Source organism: Dreissena polymorpha, chromosome 1 (genome assembly GCF_020536995.1).
Source record: "Dreissena polymorpha isolate Duluth1 chromosome 1, UMN_Dpol_1.0, whole genome shotgun sequence".
In the NCBI taxonomy this organism is placed as follows: domain Eukaryota; kingdom Metazoa; phylum Mollusca; class Bivalvia; order Myida; family Dreissenidae; genus Dreissena; species Dreissena polymorpha.
In genome coordinates this window covers 99,946,908-99,964,702 of record NC_068355.1, presented here as the reverse complement: position 1 = coordinate 99,964,702, position 17,795 = coordinate 99,946,908, and the positions used below count along the sequence as shown (strand labels likewise).

Genomic DNA, 17,795 nt, shown 5'->3' with positions numbered 1-17,795 from the left:
TTGAAATGTAGCCATTCATTTCCACAAATATTCTAGGAGTGTAATAATACTACTCAGTTTTGTATCCAGTAGGGATAAATATAAATTTACACAGAACAAATTCCACTCTTGTCTAATATATTGCGCCTAAATAAATTTAAAATAATTCAACTGTCAATAATATGATATGATAACTAATTTTAAGTCTTAATAATTAATAATTAATGTGATGATATAGTTATATTACGATGATGATAATGTTGATCATAGTGATGATGATGATGATGTTGATGATAGTGTTGATGATGATGTTGATGATGATGATGATGATGATGATGATGATGATGATGATGATGATGATGATGATGATGATGATGATGATGATGATGATGATGATGATGATGATGATAAGTTTAAAGATAATAAGTTTGGGAGTATTGTTATTATTAAAAGTATATCATTATTTTTATTATAATTATTATTAATAAAATAGTTGTTAATGTTAGTATAATAACACAAACATGCATTATCATTTTAAGCAGTAGTATAGTTATCATTTTGATATTGATTTTTTATTAAAATTAATTCAGTTTTTATTAATTTAATTACTTTAATCATTTGTTGTATTTTATGCAAGTAGTAAAATACATGTGTTTTTATAATAATGATACTTGTCTATATGCTATATTAATGATATTTTTAATACAATTATTAATCTCATTATTATTATTTATATTTATTATTTATATTATTATTATTATTGTTGGTCATTATTATTATTATTATTATTATTATTACATGTATCTAGTTTTTCATAATTAGTTTATGATTAATTATCTCATTATAAGAATATTTATATTTTCATTATCATTATTACTGTTACAATGAACATTGCATGCATGAGTTTCTGGCGCTAATAAGCGTCACAGCCGTTTTAACGTCATGACGTCATTTCCTGTTTATTTGTTTTTTTACGTCATTTTATTATTGGTTTTGTTGAGAAACAGAAAGAAAATGTAGTTAATTTGTTAAAACAAACTTTGAAAAAGCCTATTTAGGCGAAATATATTAGACAAGAATGGAATTTGTTCTGTGTAAATTTATATTTATCCCTACTGGATACAAAACTGAGTATTATTATTTTTATTATTATTATTATTATTATTATTATTATTATTATTATTTATCTATTATGTATTATTATTATTATTATTATTATTATTATTATTATTATTATTATTATTATTATTATTATTGTTATCATTATTATTATTATTATTATTATTATTATTATTATTTTGTAATTCTTATTATTATTTTCGACAAATGTCGATTTATTGCAGATTCTGTTTCGACGATAATGTCCACGTACAACTGGCGTCACGTATCGATATTGTACGACTTCACCGACGTGTTCTTCGACATTGCGGGCTCGAATCTTGTTAACGACTTCAAGCGAAACCCGGCCCTAAGCCGACCTTACGATATTCCGTTCAATCCACAAAAGATCATTGACTACGCCGGAATTCTTACAGAAGCTAGTGCGCATGCGCGAGGTAAATTATAGGCAATGAAGTGTTGTCTTGTTTGCAGAGTTTAAACATCCAAGCAGATTGTTGGGAGAAATGCATGGTCGCTGTGATGAAATTATCAGCAATTGAAATGGATGATCTTATATTACAATGTGCATGATACAATTTATTATGCAACGATTCTCCAAAATGTCAACCCTCTGTTGTTTTAAAATTAGGCTACATCTATGCTTCGACACATTAAGCAGTTCGGCTTTATTACATAGAAAGTATGGGTTGAAACAATGAGTAATACGATTTTATATTTGTAAAATGACAAAATTATTACGTAATTACAAAACATGTATTCTTCTACACGGCTGTAAATCACGCGCGCCACCTCTTTTTTGAGATGCATAAAAAATGAGCCAATGCAACTTCCGAGGTTGTACTCAGGCCTGGATAATTTCAAATTTCGTGGAAAATTTGACAGGGTGATTAGGTTTTATATGTTTTCTCTCAACATATTTCGCATTATTTTTCAAATCGAGCAATGTAGTGCGATTCAGCAAGGATTAATTCATTTAAAAATGTACAGAAACATAAATTCTCAACCCGTTTAAGAACGTAAAACCTTTATAAGTTCTGGCATGGTGAAGTTTTAAAAAGCATTTCGATTAGTTTTTCCTGTGTTACGATACAATTTCTACCCAATTAAATCTCTAACGGCCTCAAACGATTGCGTACAACATACATTAGATGCTGCATGCAAAAAATATTGGCTTCTTGCCAACGTAGTAGATGATTTTGAATTTTTCAAAAAGAGATGGAGCCAATGCTCATGAGATGGCGCTAATGATATGAGGTGGCGCCAATGCAGGATATATCGATAACAGTCGTATCGCACTGAAACTATCACATGACGTACATTTGATATATATTAGATAATGTTTTGTGTTTTATTTAATTTATTTTCAACGTGCAAACGGAGACCCAAATCTTTACAGAGCATAAAACATTCTATAATAAATAAGATGTAGTTTTTAATTAAGAAGTCACCAACATGAATAAAACCTATTGTACGATATACATGCATACCAAAAATGCTTAATACTAAATAAAACAAATTCAATATTATCAACATAATTTGTCTTCACCAAAATGTGTATACAATATGATAATTCACGAAATAAATATAATATAATACTTCTTCTTGAAACGATAATTGGTGTTCCTTAATCCAAATGCTTAATTTACTAAAGGCCAAGGTCAACGAATCTTAATTAGACTCCTATATGATGTTTTTCCCACTATCAACTCCAAAAATGAAGATAGCTCGATCTTTTACCGTTACCGTAATTACTCTATGTTTTCGGACACTCTATGTTTTCGGACACCCCCTTTTTTAGCAAAAATAATTATTTTTCATGACTCTTAATTTTCGGACACACGATTTTTCGTCCATTATTTATGTCTCTAAGTTTTCGGACAGAATATTTTACAGCGCTATTTTACCAAATTTCGGTCCGGTTTTCGATATCTAATGACATTTCGATCATGGTGTTTTACAACCAGATTAACATCATAAAACATGGAAGGTGCATGCCTTAGGGCAACGGACCATAACATTGCGTTATTGAGTAAATAACCTTGTAAACCGGTATAAAACAATGGTTTCGCCCGATAGCATAAGCGTTATGACACTTACCAGGGGCAGTACCAATTAACAGTTCAATTATCTACCGCAATGGTCCTACCCCCTCTAAGTAAAATAACTGTGACAAATACTAAACGCTTCAAAGTGTGATGCACCCTATTGCAAGTTTTACGAACAATGGAAGGTGTTAGAAAACAACTATCTGAAATGAACAAACAAAGAATTCATAGTTTGCTTATTTTGCGTTAATTACAGGTTCATACTAGCGAGTATCGGTACGTCACATTCTCATCTTTGAACTCGTTGGTCAAATTACAACCTTGTAGTAACTTTCTGTCAAATAAATAAAGCATTTAAAATTATTTAAAATGCAGTGCAAATATATATAACTGTAATTTATACTATACGGCATGGTATTTTACAAGCGCATGATATTACCGGTAGTCGTTGATACAATTGACGCTATTTTCGGACACTTCAATTTTGGACTCTAAGTTTTCGGACACCTGCATTTTGTGAATATTTTTCGTATCTACGTTTTCGGACACGAAAAAAATTAATTATTTTTAAGTGTCCGAAAACATAGAGTAATTACGGTAACTTTTTTGCATAATACAGTTTAAATGTTCTTATCTTACACAGACTCAATTGTGCTGAAGTAGTCAACATACAAACACATAATAGAAACCATTATATAAAATATTTCGCTTTCAAATAGCTATATCCTATATCGTTTCTATAAATAGTAACAAAATGACGTCGCGAGCGGGCCGTTATCCGTACCAATATACATTATATCGGTCCGCTTATCCAAGCCGATATTTCATATCAGAAAAGAATGGGATTGCAATTCTTATACTAAAGAAAATGGCATCCACATTCAGTCTTAGCCAACAGTGATCAATTCCGGATTTTCGAAACTAAGTCGAATAAGAGTTGTCTCCCATTCGAGTAGATATTGCTCACTTCCGTTCTATTAAAAGTAACAGGCGAAACAAATAAACAATGGGAAATTCTATTGCTATATGCCTGAGAGTCAACATTTTCAGGCAAATTTGGCAAATATGACAAGCCTGTAACGCTGCACAAATTGCCAAGTAATCGTGCTACGAGAACCGCATGGTTTAGAACTATTAGCAGGGCGACATTTGAAGCCAACCGGGTAGGTATCGTCAATATATACTATCTCGACTTCTTATAAGTCGATGTACATAAATATCGTGTATGTAGGAGTAGTACACCATGCACGTGGCAAGAAAAAAAAAATAAACATTTTGCATAGTATTAATCGGTTTATAAACTAATTAAATTCGATTTAATATGGACAAATGTGTTGACATTTTACAACATTATTTGCTAATCTTAAATTTGAATGATTAATTAGAGCATATTGTCATTGAATATTAATGTAACCGGACCACAATAATGTAAATACCAACAATCATCTGCTCTATTCGGTGCATGCCTGAAATTGTATTATAATGAACTTAAATGGCATTTATAATGAAAACATCATGCTCCACTGTGTATATTAAACTTTTTTTTGTCATGTTACACAGAAACAGGAATTTTTCAATTATCGCTATGACAAATTTATTCTGGCTGTTTATTTATTTTTTCGGTATTAAGTTAAAGCCTTTTGTGTATATTGATGTTGCAGGTACAACATGGGATGTTCTGATAATTTGTGGATGGAAATGGTCCAGACTCCATGAACAGGAACAAGGTACAAACATAATACCTTGCGGAGAAGATCCTTTCTTTTAAGAAAGTAAAGACATGAAAATCTCTAATAAAGGTGATTAATTGCTGTTTCAGCCTTTCAACGCGTTTTAAATAATTTATGCATCTCATGCTTTTAACAGTATCTGAAGATTATACAATGTATAATTTGTGCAATCTAAATTAATTATAGACCACGCATTTTTTTAACTCAAACTTTGCATAAGAAAAAAATGCAAAAAAAACACCAGTTAAATGTATGCTATGTGAAGACACTCAGATCATACATATTTAAACACGAATGAAGCAATATTATTCAATTAAATTTCAAAACATAAAACCCTTATTTCTAGCTTATTACTTAGGTTTAATATGCACTTGGTTATGTGAATTTTAGAATGAAGAACGTCCTGTGTATTGAATTGTTATCTGCATTTTATCAGTATATTTGTGTGTTGTTGTATTTATATAAAATGTACATAAACATGCATTTATATCTTAGTTTTACTTTTTTATAGGTGTTTGAAAGTGCTTATCAAATAAACATTCATATTTATGTATTTATAATAATACACCTATTTATTTTAGCTAGATTGCATCCAAAGCCTTAGGTTTAGTTAGATACCAGTACTATCGAGTCTGTTTCCTTTGAAGAACCAGTACATGGTGTTTTGAGAGCTCACGAGAACGCTCCCCAAGTAGGGATCAAACCCACGGCCTCCCTATCGCTAGGCAGACACCATATCCACTATGCCACAGCGAGATTATTAACAGATACAATATATATATAATATACATAAAATTATGTATTTCAGCTATTCCAAGTCACATACTGATGACACCAGTGTCGGTAATGGCATCTCTGGAAGTGTCGGTGTACAGGCATTTCCTGACATGCACGAAATCTCCACAAATACCGGAATACCAGAAATAACCATCTCTTAATTCTTTGTTTTTTATAATGATTGAATGTGGTGCAGGCAAGTTATGTACTGAAAATTGAACACTATTAAGATTGAGACAGGCTGTTAAAGATATTTAAGACCTGTTGTAATGACATAGTGAACTAATTATTTGATGCAACAAAATGAAAATAACTCTTCATTACTAGTACTGTATTGATAAATAAAACATTTTTTAATTTTGAATGAGTTTTATATTTTCACTGCTTTTTGTTCCTTGAGTGCTATGTTCAGTCACATGTTACAGTAAAGTATACTTCCAAATTATATATATCACAGACTATATAAGTATTGATTGATATATGTATTACAACAGTCCATCTGCATTTCCCAATTGATTAAAACTAAACAATTGGCAATGTGTTCAAATAATGAACCAAAAAAGACTTGTGGAATATTACGAAAATTCCATTGTTATTGTGCCCAGATGAATTTATAAGTGTATTACTTTGATGTCAAAATGAAACACTTTTCAGGTAACTGTAAAAAAACTGATGGACACTGTTTTGGTTCATTACCATGTACATATGTCTAATTACATAATTTTGCAGACAATCCTAAAAATTATGGGGTAAAGACATATTGCTCATTTTGAGAAATTTCCCCTTTAACCACAATTATTCCTACCATACGTAAGCTAATTCTTCTTTATATCGTTTAGTTAATAGTTTAAGAACATTGATGAATGAAAAATGAAATCATAAAAATCAATTACTTCTTTTGTTACAATTTTTACAGTTCTAACAAACGTTAAGATAGAATTGAAATCAATGAAACTTCCCCCAGATTTGCAATATAAATGTAATATGTAACAAATTCTTCGATGAAAAGACACTACGATAGTAATTATCTATTTAAGGTTACATTGTATATACAAATAACACAAATTAAGGAGACACTCATTGTAAATATAAAAAAAATAATGCAAGCAATTTAATTTAATTCCACAGCATCTTTGATCTGGAAGGAGTGCTGTATCCGGAGAAGAACCTGGTCAATTAATTTTGTCAGTGGACATTGAAAATAAACAACACAGCACTGAACTATGAACAATCACAACACTCTTACACACTATTATAATAAAATGTTTAAACAAAAAACAGTTCAAAAACATCATAATATTTTAACCGGAAAATGAAGAAATTTTCTCTAAACTGGTATGAAATCGCTGTTAAAACAAATGTTTCCTAAAACTGATAGTCAAGTGTGACAATGACAGAATAATATCAATAAATATTTAAAATACACCCCCTTAATAAGGCGTATGAATCAATGAAATACCTAACAGCAACGTAATAAATGTTGGGTATCAATTTAATAATGCAAGCGGCACAGTTTTAACAGATAAAAGCTATTATCAGTGTTTCTAAACATTTACTAATGAACAGTTCCGGGTCACGAAATTATATGGCAATACGACATTAAAATACTAATGAACACAAACGATAACTATAAGTACATCAATCAATGAAGAAATAACTGTTTACGTAAATTTGAATTGAAATGAACAGTAAATATTACGATTTCAGAGATCTGAGATGCAAAACGTGTTTTACGTTTGGTTTGTTCACCTGTTTGTCCCGATACCGACCCGAACGAACGACAACTCTTGTTTGCCATTAATTTCCAAACGACCGAATAAAATTTAGCCACAACGCAACGAAAGAATCGAAAATAATTATAATGTTACGTAGCACACAATTTGGATAATATGAATATCGATTGAAACTGAAACTCATCCTTACATTTAATTGGTTCTTTTATTTGTGCTTTAACAAGATTCGTCAAACAGCAAAATTTAAAGTTAAAGACACACCTCGGTGACAACTTCAATCCGGTTCTTATAATAAAACAATAACACAGATTTGTAATTCCATTTTCTGTTATTCCATCCGTGCATCTATATATTTTTTAATCACACATTTGAAATAATTTTGTACACGCATTAATTAGTACAGGTTCAAAGCAATCGTTTTATGTAATGAGCTATTTAATTGGCTGGGAATTCGCTCGTCAAGCAGGCAAAATACATTCATTTGCTTTTACGAATTCTAACATGTCACAACTTATAAAGGTCCTAACGTTTCCGAATGGGTTGTGATTGTTTGTTTCTGTACATCTTTGGATGAATTTATAATCGCTGAATCGCACTACATTCGCCGAGTTTTAAAAACCATCCGAAATATGTTAATAAACACAATCACCCTGTAAAATTATTCGTTAAATTTCAAAACATCCTGGCCTAAGCGCCAGCTTAGAAGTAGCATTGGCTCTTTAATTAATGCATCTCAAAAATAGGTGGCGCACATGATTAACGGATGGTTCTAGTGCACTATTGCGGATGCTTTCTCAACGAAATTGTACAAAGTTATCAGTGATTACAATCTTATATTGGATTACCATGTATATTTATAACACAACATGCTTGATTACAAAAGATAAATAAATTTTATTTATGCTATATAAAGATGAGTTTATTAAAGGATGCTTTGAAAACCTAAACCAGGGGTATGTTTTAGGATAAATCTGTAGTTAAAACTTCCCAGGTATTTTTTCCCTATATTTTTTAATGTACATGCTTTGTTTCCATCGAAAGTATGCACATAAATGAGAAACAACACAACACATTAAATGAAGTCATCATATTAAACAAAATAAAACATACCCATGCTTATTTTATGATGTAACTTCATTAATACAAGACATCAAGATTTGAGGTTAAGATTTTGTGTACATCGCAACTAAACTTTTCTTTATATTACGCGTACATGGTACCCAAATTATTCATGAAATGTCATATTTTAATCTTCATATTAACATGTTAAAGTAAAATGACGTCATGAAAACCAACAAAATGGCGTCACTATATTGAGCTTTATTCAGCTTTCAACAACAGTCTCGATAACTCCAAATATTTCTTTAAATAAGGGATAATAATGGGATATAGTAATTCCTACTGTAACAACTATACTATTTTTTGTACCGGCGTCGAGTCGACGAATCCTGAGCAGACAGAAATGTTCTATAAGCGTCTAAAAGTGGAGCCATCGACTTGTCTACATGATCATTCTGTTTTTATTTCAGATGCATATGTCTATCATTAAGCTTTAAAAATGCAAAACAATCTAGAACGTTTATGTAAAGAAACATATTGGATACATAAATTAAAAACTATGATTCCTAACGGTCTAAATAATAAACTGCTTTATGACATAAAGAACATAAACTTAATTTACATAAACATTTGATGTTTGTCTATTATTATGTTTTTTTATTAATTATATTATTACTAATAGACTGTTGTACCATCACTGATCCATATTTGTATTATGTGTTATGTAATATTATGTACTTTATTATTTTTTCCGCCAAACGACGTTACGTTATTGTATGATGTTGACGTCACTTCCTTTGTATTTGTTTATATTAATGTACTACTGATGAAGGCTATGGCCAAAACATGTTTAGTACCTAAGACATTTTAATAAACAGTGGCGTGTTTGTGCGATTTATTTAATTCTATCATTAAGTTTTATAATCTACAAATTCCTAATTGTTGACCCAAATAAATATAACCTGAATTGGCATTAAAACAAAATTTCACAATAAAATTCTGGTACACGGACACCAAACAAAACGGTATTACGACTCCTAATTCGTTTGAATTATCCGCAAATAATAGACTAATCATATTTAAATATGGAATATTTGGCAAACCCCAGACCTCAACTTCTATGTAGTTAGTAAATAACGGGTAACGGAATAAAACGACACGTAATTGGACCTCTTCGTAACGCCCAACTTTGATTCGCCGACAGTCTTAAACATAACAAGGACATGTACAATTTCTTGTTGTCATAAATTTCTACTGGTTCTTTTCTGAAATGCTAATCCGAAGATGTCCTTTACTTTGTTAACACCGAACGCTTACTATGTCCACTTGTGCTTTTGGGCTTCTGCGTGTTTTGTTAAATAAACTTCTTAAACTTGCTGTGTTTAATAATTATCGGAAATATTTAATGATCGGAATATATGCATATCTGTTTAAGGTTTGTATTCTATGTTCCGTACGTTACCTATGTTACTCCTAGTTCCTCCCTTTTTACAGTGTTCATCATTTTCTGCGACTCGGACGTGCTCCGTGACATCCTCTTTCGGGCCTACTACATGGGCAAGGCAGAAGGGGATTACGTGTTTATCTCCATGGAGCTGTTTCCTAGCGACTGGCTAGGCTACTATATGAATTTCATAAGGGGTGCGATATATACTAGTAATATTCAAAGTATGTTTACGCATTGAATCGTATATGCAAAATCAACAATAACAATTACATTCACAACGATTTATTGAAATAAAATATGATTGTTTTGTGTGTGTGTTTTAAATGCACAAATTTTGTTTCATTTAAGTCAAATCTGCGTTATGTTATGCAAAAATGTAACCAATATGGTATGCATTTCAACGGATGATACTGATGTTGATAGCGATATCGATAGTGTGTATGAATGTGCATGCATCCAGACATTCTGTAATGAGGCAATTCTTCACAAAATTGCTTGTATAACACATCAATTTCTGGGAGCAACACATGAACAAGGTGCATGTTATAAATAATTTTGCACGTATATGCTTGGGTTGATAAGAAAAACATTACAATTTATACAAACAAAACGACACATTAAAAAACACTTACTGTAAGCTGATATTGATATTTATACTGATTACCTAATTAACGAACACTGTCATAATTGGATTTGAAAACTGTGCACTTTTCTTTTAAATGACTATTTTTGTGACTACGAAATGCTTTGTTGATAGCCGACGCTTTTTTAAATACGCGATGTTTTGTGGTCTGGCTATAACTTTATTCATGTGTTATGTGACATATCTAGGTAACTTACGTTTACAAACTTAATTCTTCGTTGGCCGGCAGCCCAATTCATATGTCGCGCGTCGTTGCAATGTGACAATATATTTAGAATATAATGCGTAAATTTTAGGTGACGAGAAGGACACGGCGGTAACCAAGGCGTACGAGTCCCTTCTGCTGCTCACGTTACGTCAGCCGGACAATCCCGAGTACCATACATTTGCAGCGGAGGTTAAGCTGCGAGCCAGGCGGGACTATGGTTACGAGTTTGGTGTCAACGAATCGGTAAAGACGTTTGCTTATTTGCTTGTTGTAATTCAGCATAAGTATGCACTACAGTTTATGTAAACACAATTGATACACATTTTTCAGGCGCGACGAAAGTTAAAATCAACTTTGTACAACATGTCATTGCATTTAACTTGTTTTAAATTTTAAGATTTTTATTTGTTACGTTGTTTAATAAAATTGAAATTACAATTTTAGCTACCATATTTTAGTGTTGAACTGCGTCCATGTTATTTCCCTGATTAACAAATTGTTCACAGCGTCCATGTTTGTTTCCAGGTAAACTATTTTATCACGGCGTTCTACGATAGTGCCATGTACCTGGCTCATTCTTACAAAACTGTTTACGACGAGGGAGGGGATATTCGTGATGGACAGAAAATTGCGCAGCGACTTTGGAACAGCACATTTCAAGGTAAGCAGATCACAGAAACACTATTTAGCAAATGTTATCCTTTACAAACGGTAAAGATGTCGGTGTTTACCACAGGAACAACACAGTTATTAATGCAAATTAGTTTAGCGTTTTGTGATCATGCTTTTAATCCTGGTCATGCTGGTATTTGTTCTCCTGATTCGGAATTCGCTTCATTTGGACTACCAAATATCCCCATGGTTCCTGATTATTGTTAGATATAGACAACCAAATATCCGCATGGTACCTAATGGTTGAATATATAGTCTATGGCGTATTACAAGAATACTCATAGAAATCGGGATCGTTGTCATAAATTCGCGAGTACGCAATAACCTGTGGGTATGTGACCAAGTTAAGATATTAAATCCCAGAAGCCACGCATGTTGTTTATCTCTTAGATCTCGATATTCTTTTGATTACATCATTCTATGTCTCTGTTCAACTTCAAAAGACCGGTCCGGTTAGCTCAGTTGGTAGAGCACATATTCTAGAATACTCGGGCCGGCAACAAAACATGTGTGGGGAATTGACTTTCAATGGCCTTTCTCACCTGCTAATGAATCATGTACGACAAGTGTCGGTTACTTGCAGAAATGTGTACATTAAGTAATTTTAAGCAAGTCATTTATGTGTGAGTTTGACAGTAGTGGTATTATGGAAATAGTGTTGAACACGGCGAAATAAAACCAACCAACCGTATGTTTTCTATTGAACACGCATCAGTCTCTCTTTCATGGATTTTTTCACGTCTGTATTTTTAAAACATATTTTTTGAAAATCGAACAAAACAACAAAAAATGTTATTAAAAACAAAAAATGATTTCTTTAATCTGCGCCTGATTGCATTATTATACAGTTTGTCAGAGAACAAAGTTTTAATGTATTGCTAACATCAAACTCACCCAGCAATGAAAGTATAGCTATTATGACATTTGTCATTAATTTTCTTTATAAACTGTTCGATGTATCCATTCTTGTTAGGTACAACTGGGCCGGTGAAGGTCGATGAGATAGGGAACCGGATGGCCGACTTTGATCTGTTTGACATGACGTCACCATTGACTAGAGCCTTTCAGGTAAGCTTTATTTACTTTCCTTTCATAACAAATACATTTATAAGCTGTTGCTGCTTCAACTATTACGACTTCTATCCATGACAATTACTATAACCTATAACACTTCATAATCTATTTGGACCCGAAACACAAGCGCCATATATGTTTTCTGCGTACTGTACCTATTTTATTTTTAACGTAGCTGGTTGGTCGATATCGGGGCGCCACACAGAGCTACGTGCCGATAGCGGGCGTCTCAATCGTCTGGCCGGAAGAACTTCCGGTCGACACGCCGCCCTGTGGATTTAGAAGCGAATTATGTACCATCAAGGCTGGTAAGGATGGCATATGAGAAGCTTCATTCATGAGACGGAATGTTATATAGGCAAACCAAACGGTCTCAAGCGATAGTATTTCTTTGAAATTTAATTAATATTGAATATCCGTTAAATAAGGATTTTAACCTTATATATACACAATTAACAGTGAGTGAAAACATTCTAAATTGAAATCTATTTATAATGTGAGTCGTGTCTGTTTAGAAATTTTTATATTTACACACTGGCGCCATAATTTTGGGTATTTGTGGGTATTTGCTTTTGCAATATTTCACATTTTTAAAATTAAAAATCATGATAAACACATAGTTTTAAATTCTACCTTGATTTATGTCTAATCTCGTGGGTTCGATCCTTGCTATGGCCTTTGTGTTTTCCGACATTTTGGCTTATATAATTTCTTCATGTTTACCAAGTATTCACGTGTCATTGTGTATGAAGTATAATTTTCTTCAGGCATATATTTTATGAAGCGCATTTGTTTTACATAATGCAATTCGTTGTGTTTTACATATAAAATGTTTAGTCAGGCGCGCTTTTACTCTAGCTGTTTATCTTTTCTTGTATCTACCTCGAGAAAGGTTACTAAGACCAATTGTTGCTCTTTGACATATTTAGTATTAAACGTATGTGGTAGCTATATTTTATCAAGAAATTCTTATATTTGCATAAAGCTGCTATTTTTAATAACTAATCGACGTCATGTTAAGGCATTCAATCGCATCTGGCGCTAAAATATGAACACATCGACCCATGAGCCGTTTTTCCAGATCTGAAAAGAATCGGATCACTCGGTTTTAACTGAAAAATATAGTGTAAAAAATTGAAACCCTTTAGTCGGAAATTTTTATGCTAAAAAATGCAAAATTCCGTTGTGTTTTGAATGATTTAAGACGATATAGGAAACACTTTACGATTGATACTGAAAATAAAAAAAATAAAAAAATGTTATCAAATACTTTCTCACTATGAATTTCGAAATGGAACAATATTGATAACTTTCCGTGACGGTAATTTTCAAATATCGATAATCTGTATACCAACCGCATATTGGTCAGATGCGTTTAACAGCGATAATTAGTGTCTTGAAATGAAAAACATCACCTTTTTATGTAATAATAAAGGATGTTTTCAATGGGTTGCCCTTTTTTATATACGTTTCGTAGTTAACAATGTGTCACAACTCAATTAGCCTATGAGACGACTGCAATTCGTCCTTATGGCGAACATGCGTTTACCTACTTGCAGAGGCATATGGATGCAGACTAACCACATATGTTTAAAGCGTGTCTTAGCTCGCAAAAACAAGAGTCATGCGATTGTTTACATTTGTATTTTTTTTACTTGTGTCAAACCGAATGCTACAGATGGTTCCAGTGTTGTAAAGATCGAACAGACAATACAAGTGACCATGTCATGTGTCATCTTTTTTAATATAATTTTCGTCAACTTGAGGACAAAATAAAAAAATGTATATTCAACACAAGACTTTGACGGTGAATATATTGTGTTTGCATTTTTTTTAAATATAGGGAATAAATGATAAAAAATAACTCCTAAAGACAAATGTGTCCGTGTTGAGGGCAAATGAATCCGAATGTTCGGCGACTTCAGTGGGTATTGTTAATCCGACTGTTCGGCGTCTTCAGTGGGTTTTGTTAATCCGACTGTTCGGCGACTTCAGTGGGTATTGTTAATCCGACTGTTCGGCGACTTCAGTGGGTATTGTTAATCCGACTGTTCGGCGACTTCAGTGGGTATTGTTTATCCGACTGTTCGGCGACTTCAGTGGGTATTGTTAATCCGACTGTTCGGCGACTTCAGTGGGTATTGTTAATCCGACTGTTCGGCGACTTCAGTGGGCATTGTTAATCCGACTGTTCGGCGACTTCAGTGAGTATTGTTAATCCGACTGTTCGGCGACTTCAGTGGGTATTGTTAATCCGACTGTTCGGCGACTTCAGTGGGTATTGTTAATCCGACTGTTCGGCGACTTCAGTGGGTATTGTTAATCCGACTGTTCGGCGACTTCAGTGGGTATTGTTAATCCGACTGTTCGGCGACTTCAGTGGGTATTGTTAATCCGACTGTTCGGCGACTTCAGTGGGTATTGTTAATCCGACTGTTCGGCGACTTCAGTGGGTATTGTTAATCCGACTGTTCGGCGACTTCAGTGGGTATTGTTAATCCGACTGTTCGGCGACTTAATCAACTTTTTGCATACATACTAGCTGGGGAACAAATTATTATTTGAAATAGATTCATAAGATATGATACTTAAAAGTCAAGTCCCGGCTTTGATCACAGAACTTGTTACATTGTATAATGACATTGTACCGTTAACACGTCCGACTCAAGGGAGAATAACTCTTCCTGATTGTGAGCTTAGTATGGTAGACTGAAATGTAACGAAGTAAAAAGTTCAGAAAATATGCGTCTAATGATGTTTGAATTGTTGCTTTTTTGGATAAATAAACAATTGTTTGTACGGGAGAGGGGGGGGGGGGGGGGGGGGGGCAAGCGTATACGATAGCTTACCGAATTTAAGTGTGCTAATTGTGTGTGAAGGGGCAGCGGATATATTCACCCGGTAAGTAACTTGTTATTTATATTTATTTTAAATGATTACTCACGTTCATTTCTTGTGTCAATACACTGAATTAAAAGAAAAAAAGGTATTTGAACATCCAATTTCTCAAAAGTCACGTAAGTAGACAACAGATTTTTCGACGGTTTTCTTTCAATAACTTTTTTACTGACAGCTACGGTCTTGAAACAAAAAAACGAGGTAAACACAAACATCGAAGAGCCGAAAGGGCGTAATTTTTAAAATAAATAAAAAAAAATAGTCACTTACCGGGTGAAAATTGCCGCTACTCCTTCACAAAAACACCACAAACGACGCCATATTGGAAGTAGGTTCCAACTAACCTCACTTTAATCCGATAAGCTCCTGTATACGCATGCTCCTGTTTGTCATTCCGATACACTACCCTTGTTTCAGAAGACAGTTCCTCGTTGATCGTCATTCTTTGTGTTACGTTGGCACTGCTCTTCGCCTTTTCCGGAACGTGTTTGATCGTCGTTTACAGGTACGTATAAACATATATAGGTAATCGGTATATAAGTCAAGTTTTTTGTTTAACATACTATTGCATTGTACAAAGCGCGTCATCAACATTCTGTGTATATTTAACGCCTGTGAAAACCCGCGGTTACGTTTTGCATTTTAAATATCAAATACATAACACGTTATGTATTTTTTATATCTTTGAAATGCTGATTTTTAAACAATGACATTCACAAGCGCATAATATTGGTTAATGTTTGTGTTGTTTTAGAAAAGTTCGAATAGCCAAAGAAATTGACCGGAAGTCGTGGTTATTCAAATACTCGGATATCCATCTACGAAAGGATCGAGTTAACGACTCCTTTCTATCCAAATCTCTACTGACAATAAACCTGCAGGTACACATCTCTATATGCATATTAGTAACTACGTTTTTCAATACAGCTACTTAGTTGAGGGCTTGATTTCATTTCAAATAGCACTTATGTATAAAGTGCAGATTTGAACTACATATTCACTGCGGGGAATCACGTGATCACAAAAGTACATCGTATGCACAAACTGGCGGAAAAAGCTCTCGCTTAATGACGAAAATCAAGGTATTCTCATATTTTATAATATCAAAATAAATGATAACTATGCGCAGAGTACCCGCTTAGTCGCCTTATGTACTCTATTAATTGTCGTTTTTCTTAGATTTCTGTAGTTTTCTCAAACATTCAGGAACAATAAACAATGAAAATTGTACATCGTCTGAACATACTTTATTTTGACGTGTTTGCTATTCAAGACGACAAACAACGAAATAAATACAACATTTTTTTGCTTAGAATATTTTGTACAATGTTTTGCCCGTTGTTTAAGCTTTATTTAGATCTGTGGCGAGGAATTTGGAAAATAGTACATCGTCTGAACGTTTTTTGTTTGAGTACATTGTCTGAACGGTTTTGAGTACATCATCTGAACTGCTTCTGTTTTTACTTTTAATGCGATGTTTATCATAATAAAATTGTAATAACATCTGTGATCAGCCAATAACTTTATTTATGACGCTAGTATTCTTTTAATTGACAAAAAAATCCTCAATGCCCATCTGTGAATGTGTGTTTATGCAATGTGTAAAAAATGTATTTGCTGTTATATTGTCAACTATATGCTATTATATATTTAAATTTCAGAACTGAGATCGGATTGTACTACACAATGTCCAAGAAGACTTTACCATATATGCCAAGAGCAAATCGAATACGGTAATGTTCTACATATCGATGGGCAAATAAATTAAGCCATCAATATGAAATGGACAAATTACACTGCAGTGCTTTTGATTGTTTCATATTGAGAAATATACAACAGTGAACGGAATGAAACAAGCTTCAGTAAGAGCAATTTTATAACTGCACTACCATGACCAATAATATTTGTGCTTAGGTACAGCTGGCTTGGTTTGGACACGTCACCAGGCACGATTCTCTGTGCAAAACTGCTCTGCATGGCACATTAGAGGGAGGTCGACGCCGAGGCCGTCTGAATAAAAGCTGGATGGATAATTTAAGAGAGGACATCCCTTCCCATGGATGAATTACTCTAAGCAGCACACAACAGACTTGACTGGAGGAGGATTTCTGTATTGCTGTCACTCATTTCCCCTCAACAGCCGAACCGGCCAAGGGATTGATGAGAAAATTATCACCGTGATATGACTTTAATAAATCTTGAGAATGACTGTGATAAAGAATTTATTTAAACTAACAGTCATATATTTGAATTTTTGAACATGCCAATCTATGTACTGTATATGTGCATAATATTTACCTCTCTGACTATGACATAGTCAATATAAAGTACTGGAAATTTAGTTTAGTGCAAATAAAAATTACATTTGTTTTATATAACATATAACGTTAGGTTTCTTATTTTTAGCT

The 17,795-nt window shown here is 33.1% G+C and overlaps 1 protein-coding gene and 1 long non-coding RNA gene across 2 annotated transcripts in view; both read left to right on the top strand.

Annotated features, from left to right (window-relative positions):
• The first annotated feature begins 969 nt into the window (after positions 1–969).
• Positions 970–17,795, top strand: part of LOC127842513 (atrial natriuretic peptide receptor 1-like) — a 46,083-nt gene continuing 29,257 nt past the window's right edge. Inside the window, exons 1-9 of the mRNA XM_052372061.1 lie at positions 970–1,073; positions 1,323–1,535; positions 9,940–10,086; positions 10,832–10,986; positions 11,269–11,404; positions 12,389–12,483; positions 12,665–12,797; positions 15,805–15,892; positions 16,142–16,268. Of these exons, the coding sequence (XP_052228021.1) occupies positions 1,058–1,073; positions 1,323–1,535; positions 9,940–10,086; positions 10,832–10,986; positions 11,269–11,404; positions 12,389–12,483; positions 12,665–12,797; positions 15,805–15,892; positions 16,142–16,268 (1,110 nt within the window). The 5' untranslated portion in view covers positions 970–1,057. The remainder of the gene's footprint in view (positions 1,074–1,322; positions 1,536–9,939; positions 10,087–10,831; positions 10,987–11,268; positions 11,405–12,388; positions 12,484–12,664; positions 12,798–15,804; positions 15,893–16,141; positions 16,269–17,795) is intronic.
• Positions 4,874–6,017, top strand: LOC127842524 (uncharacterized). Its single transcript, XR_008031685.1, has 2 exons — positions 4,874–4,945; positions 5,685–6,017. It is a non-coding gene; the product is annotated as an uncharacterized LOC127842524 (long non-coding RNA).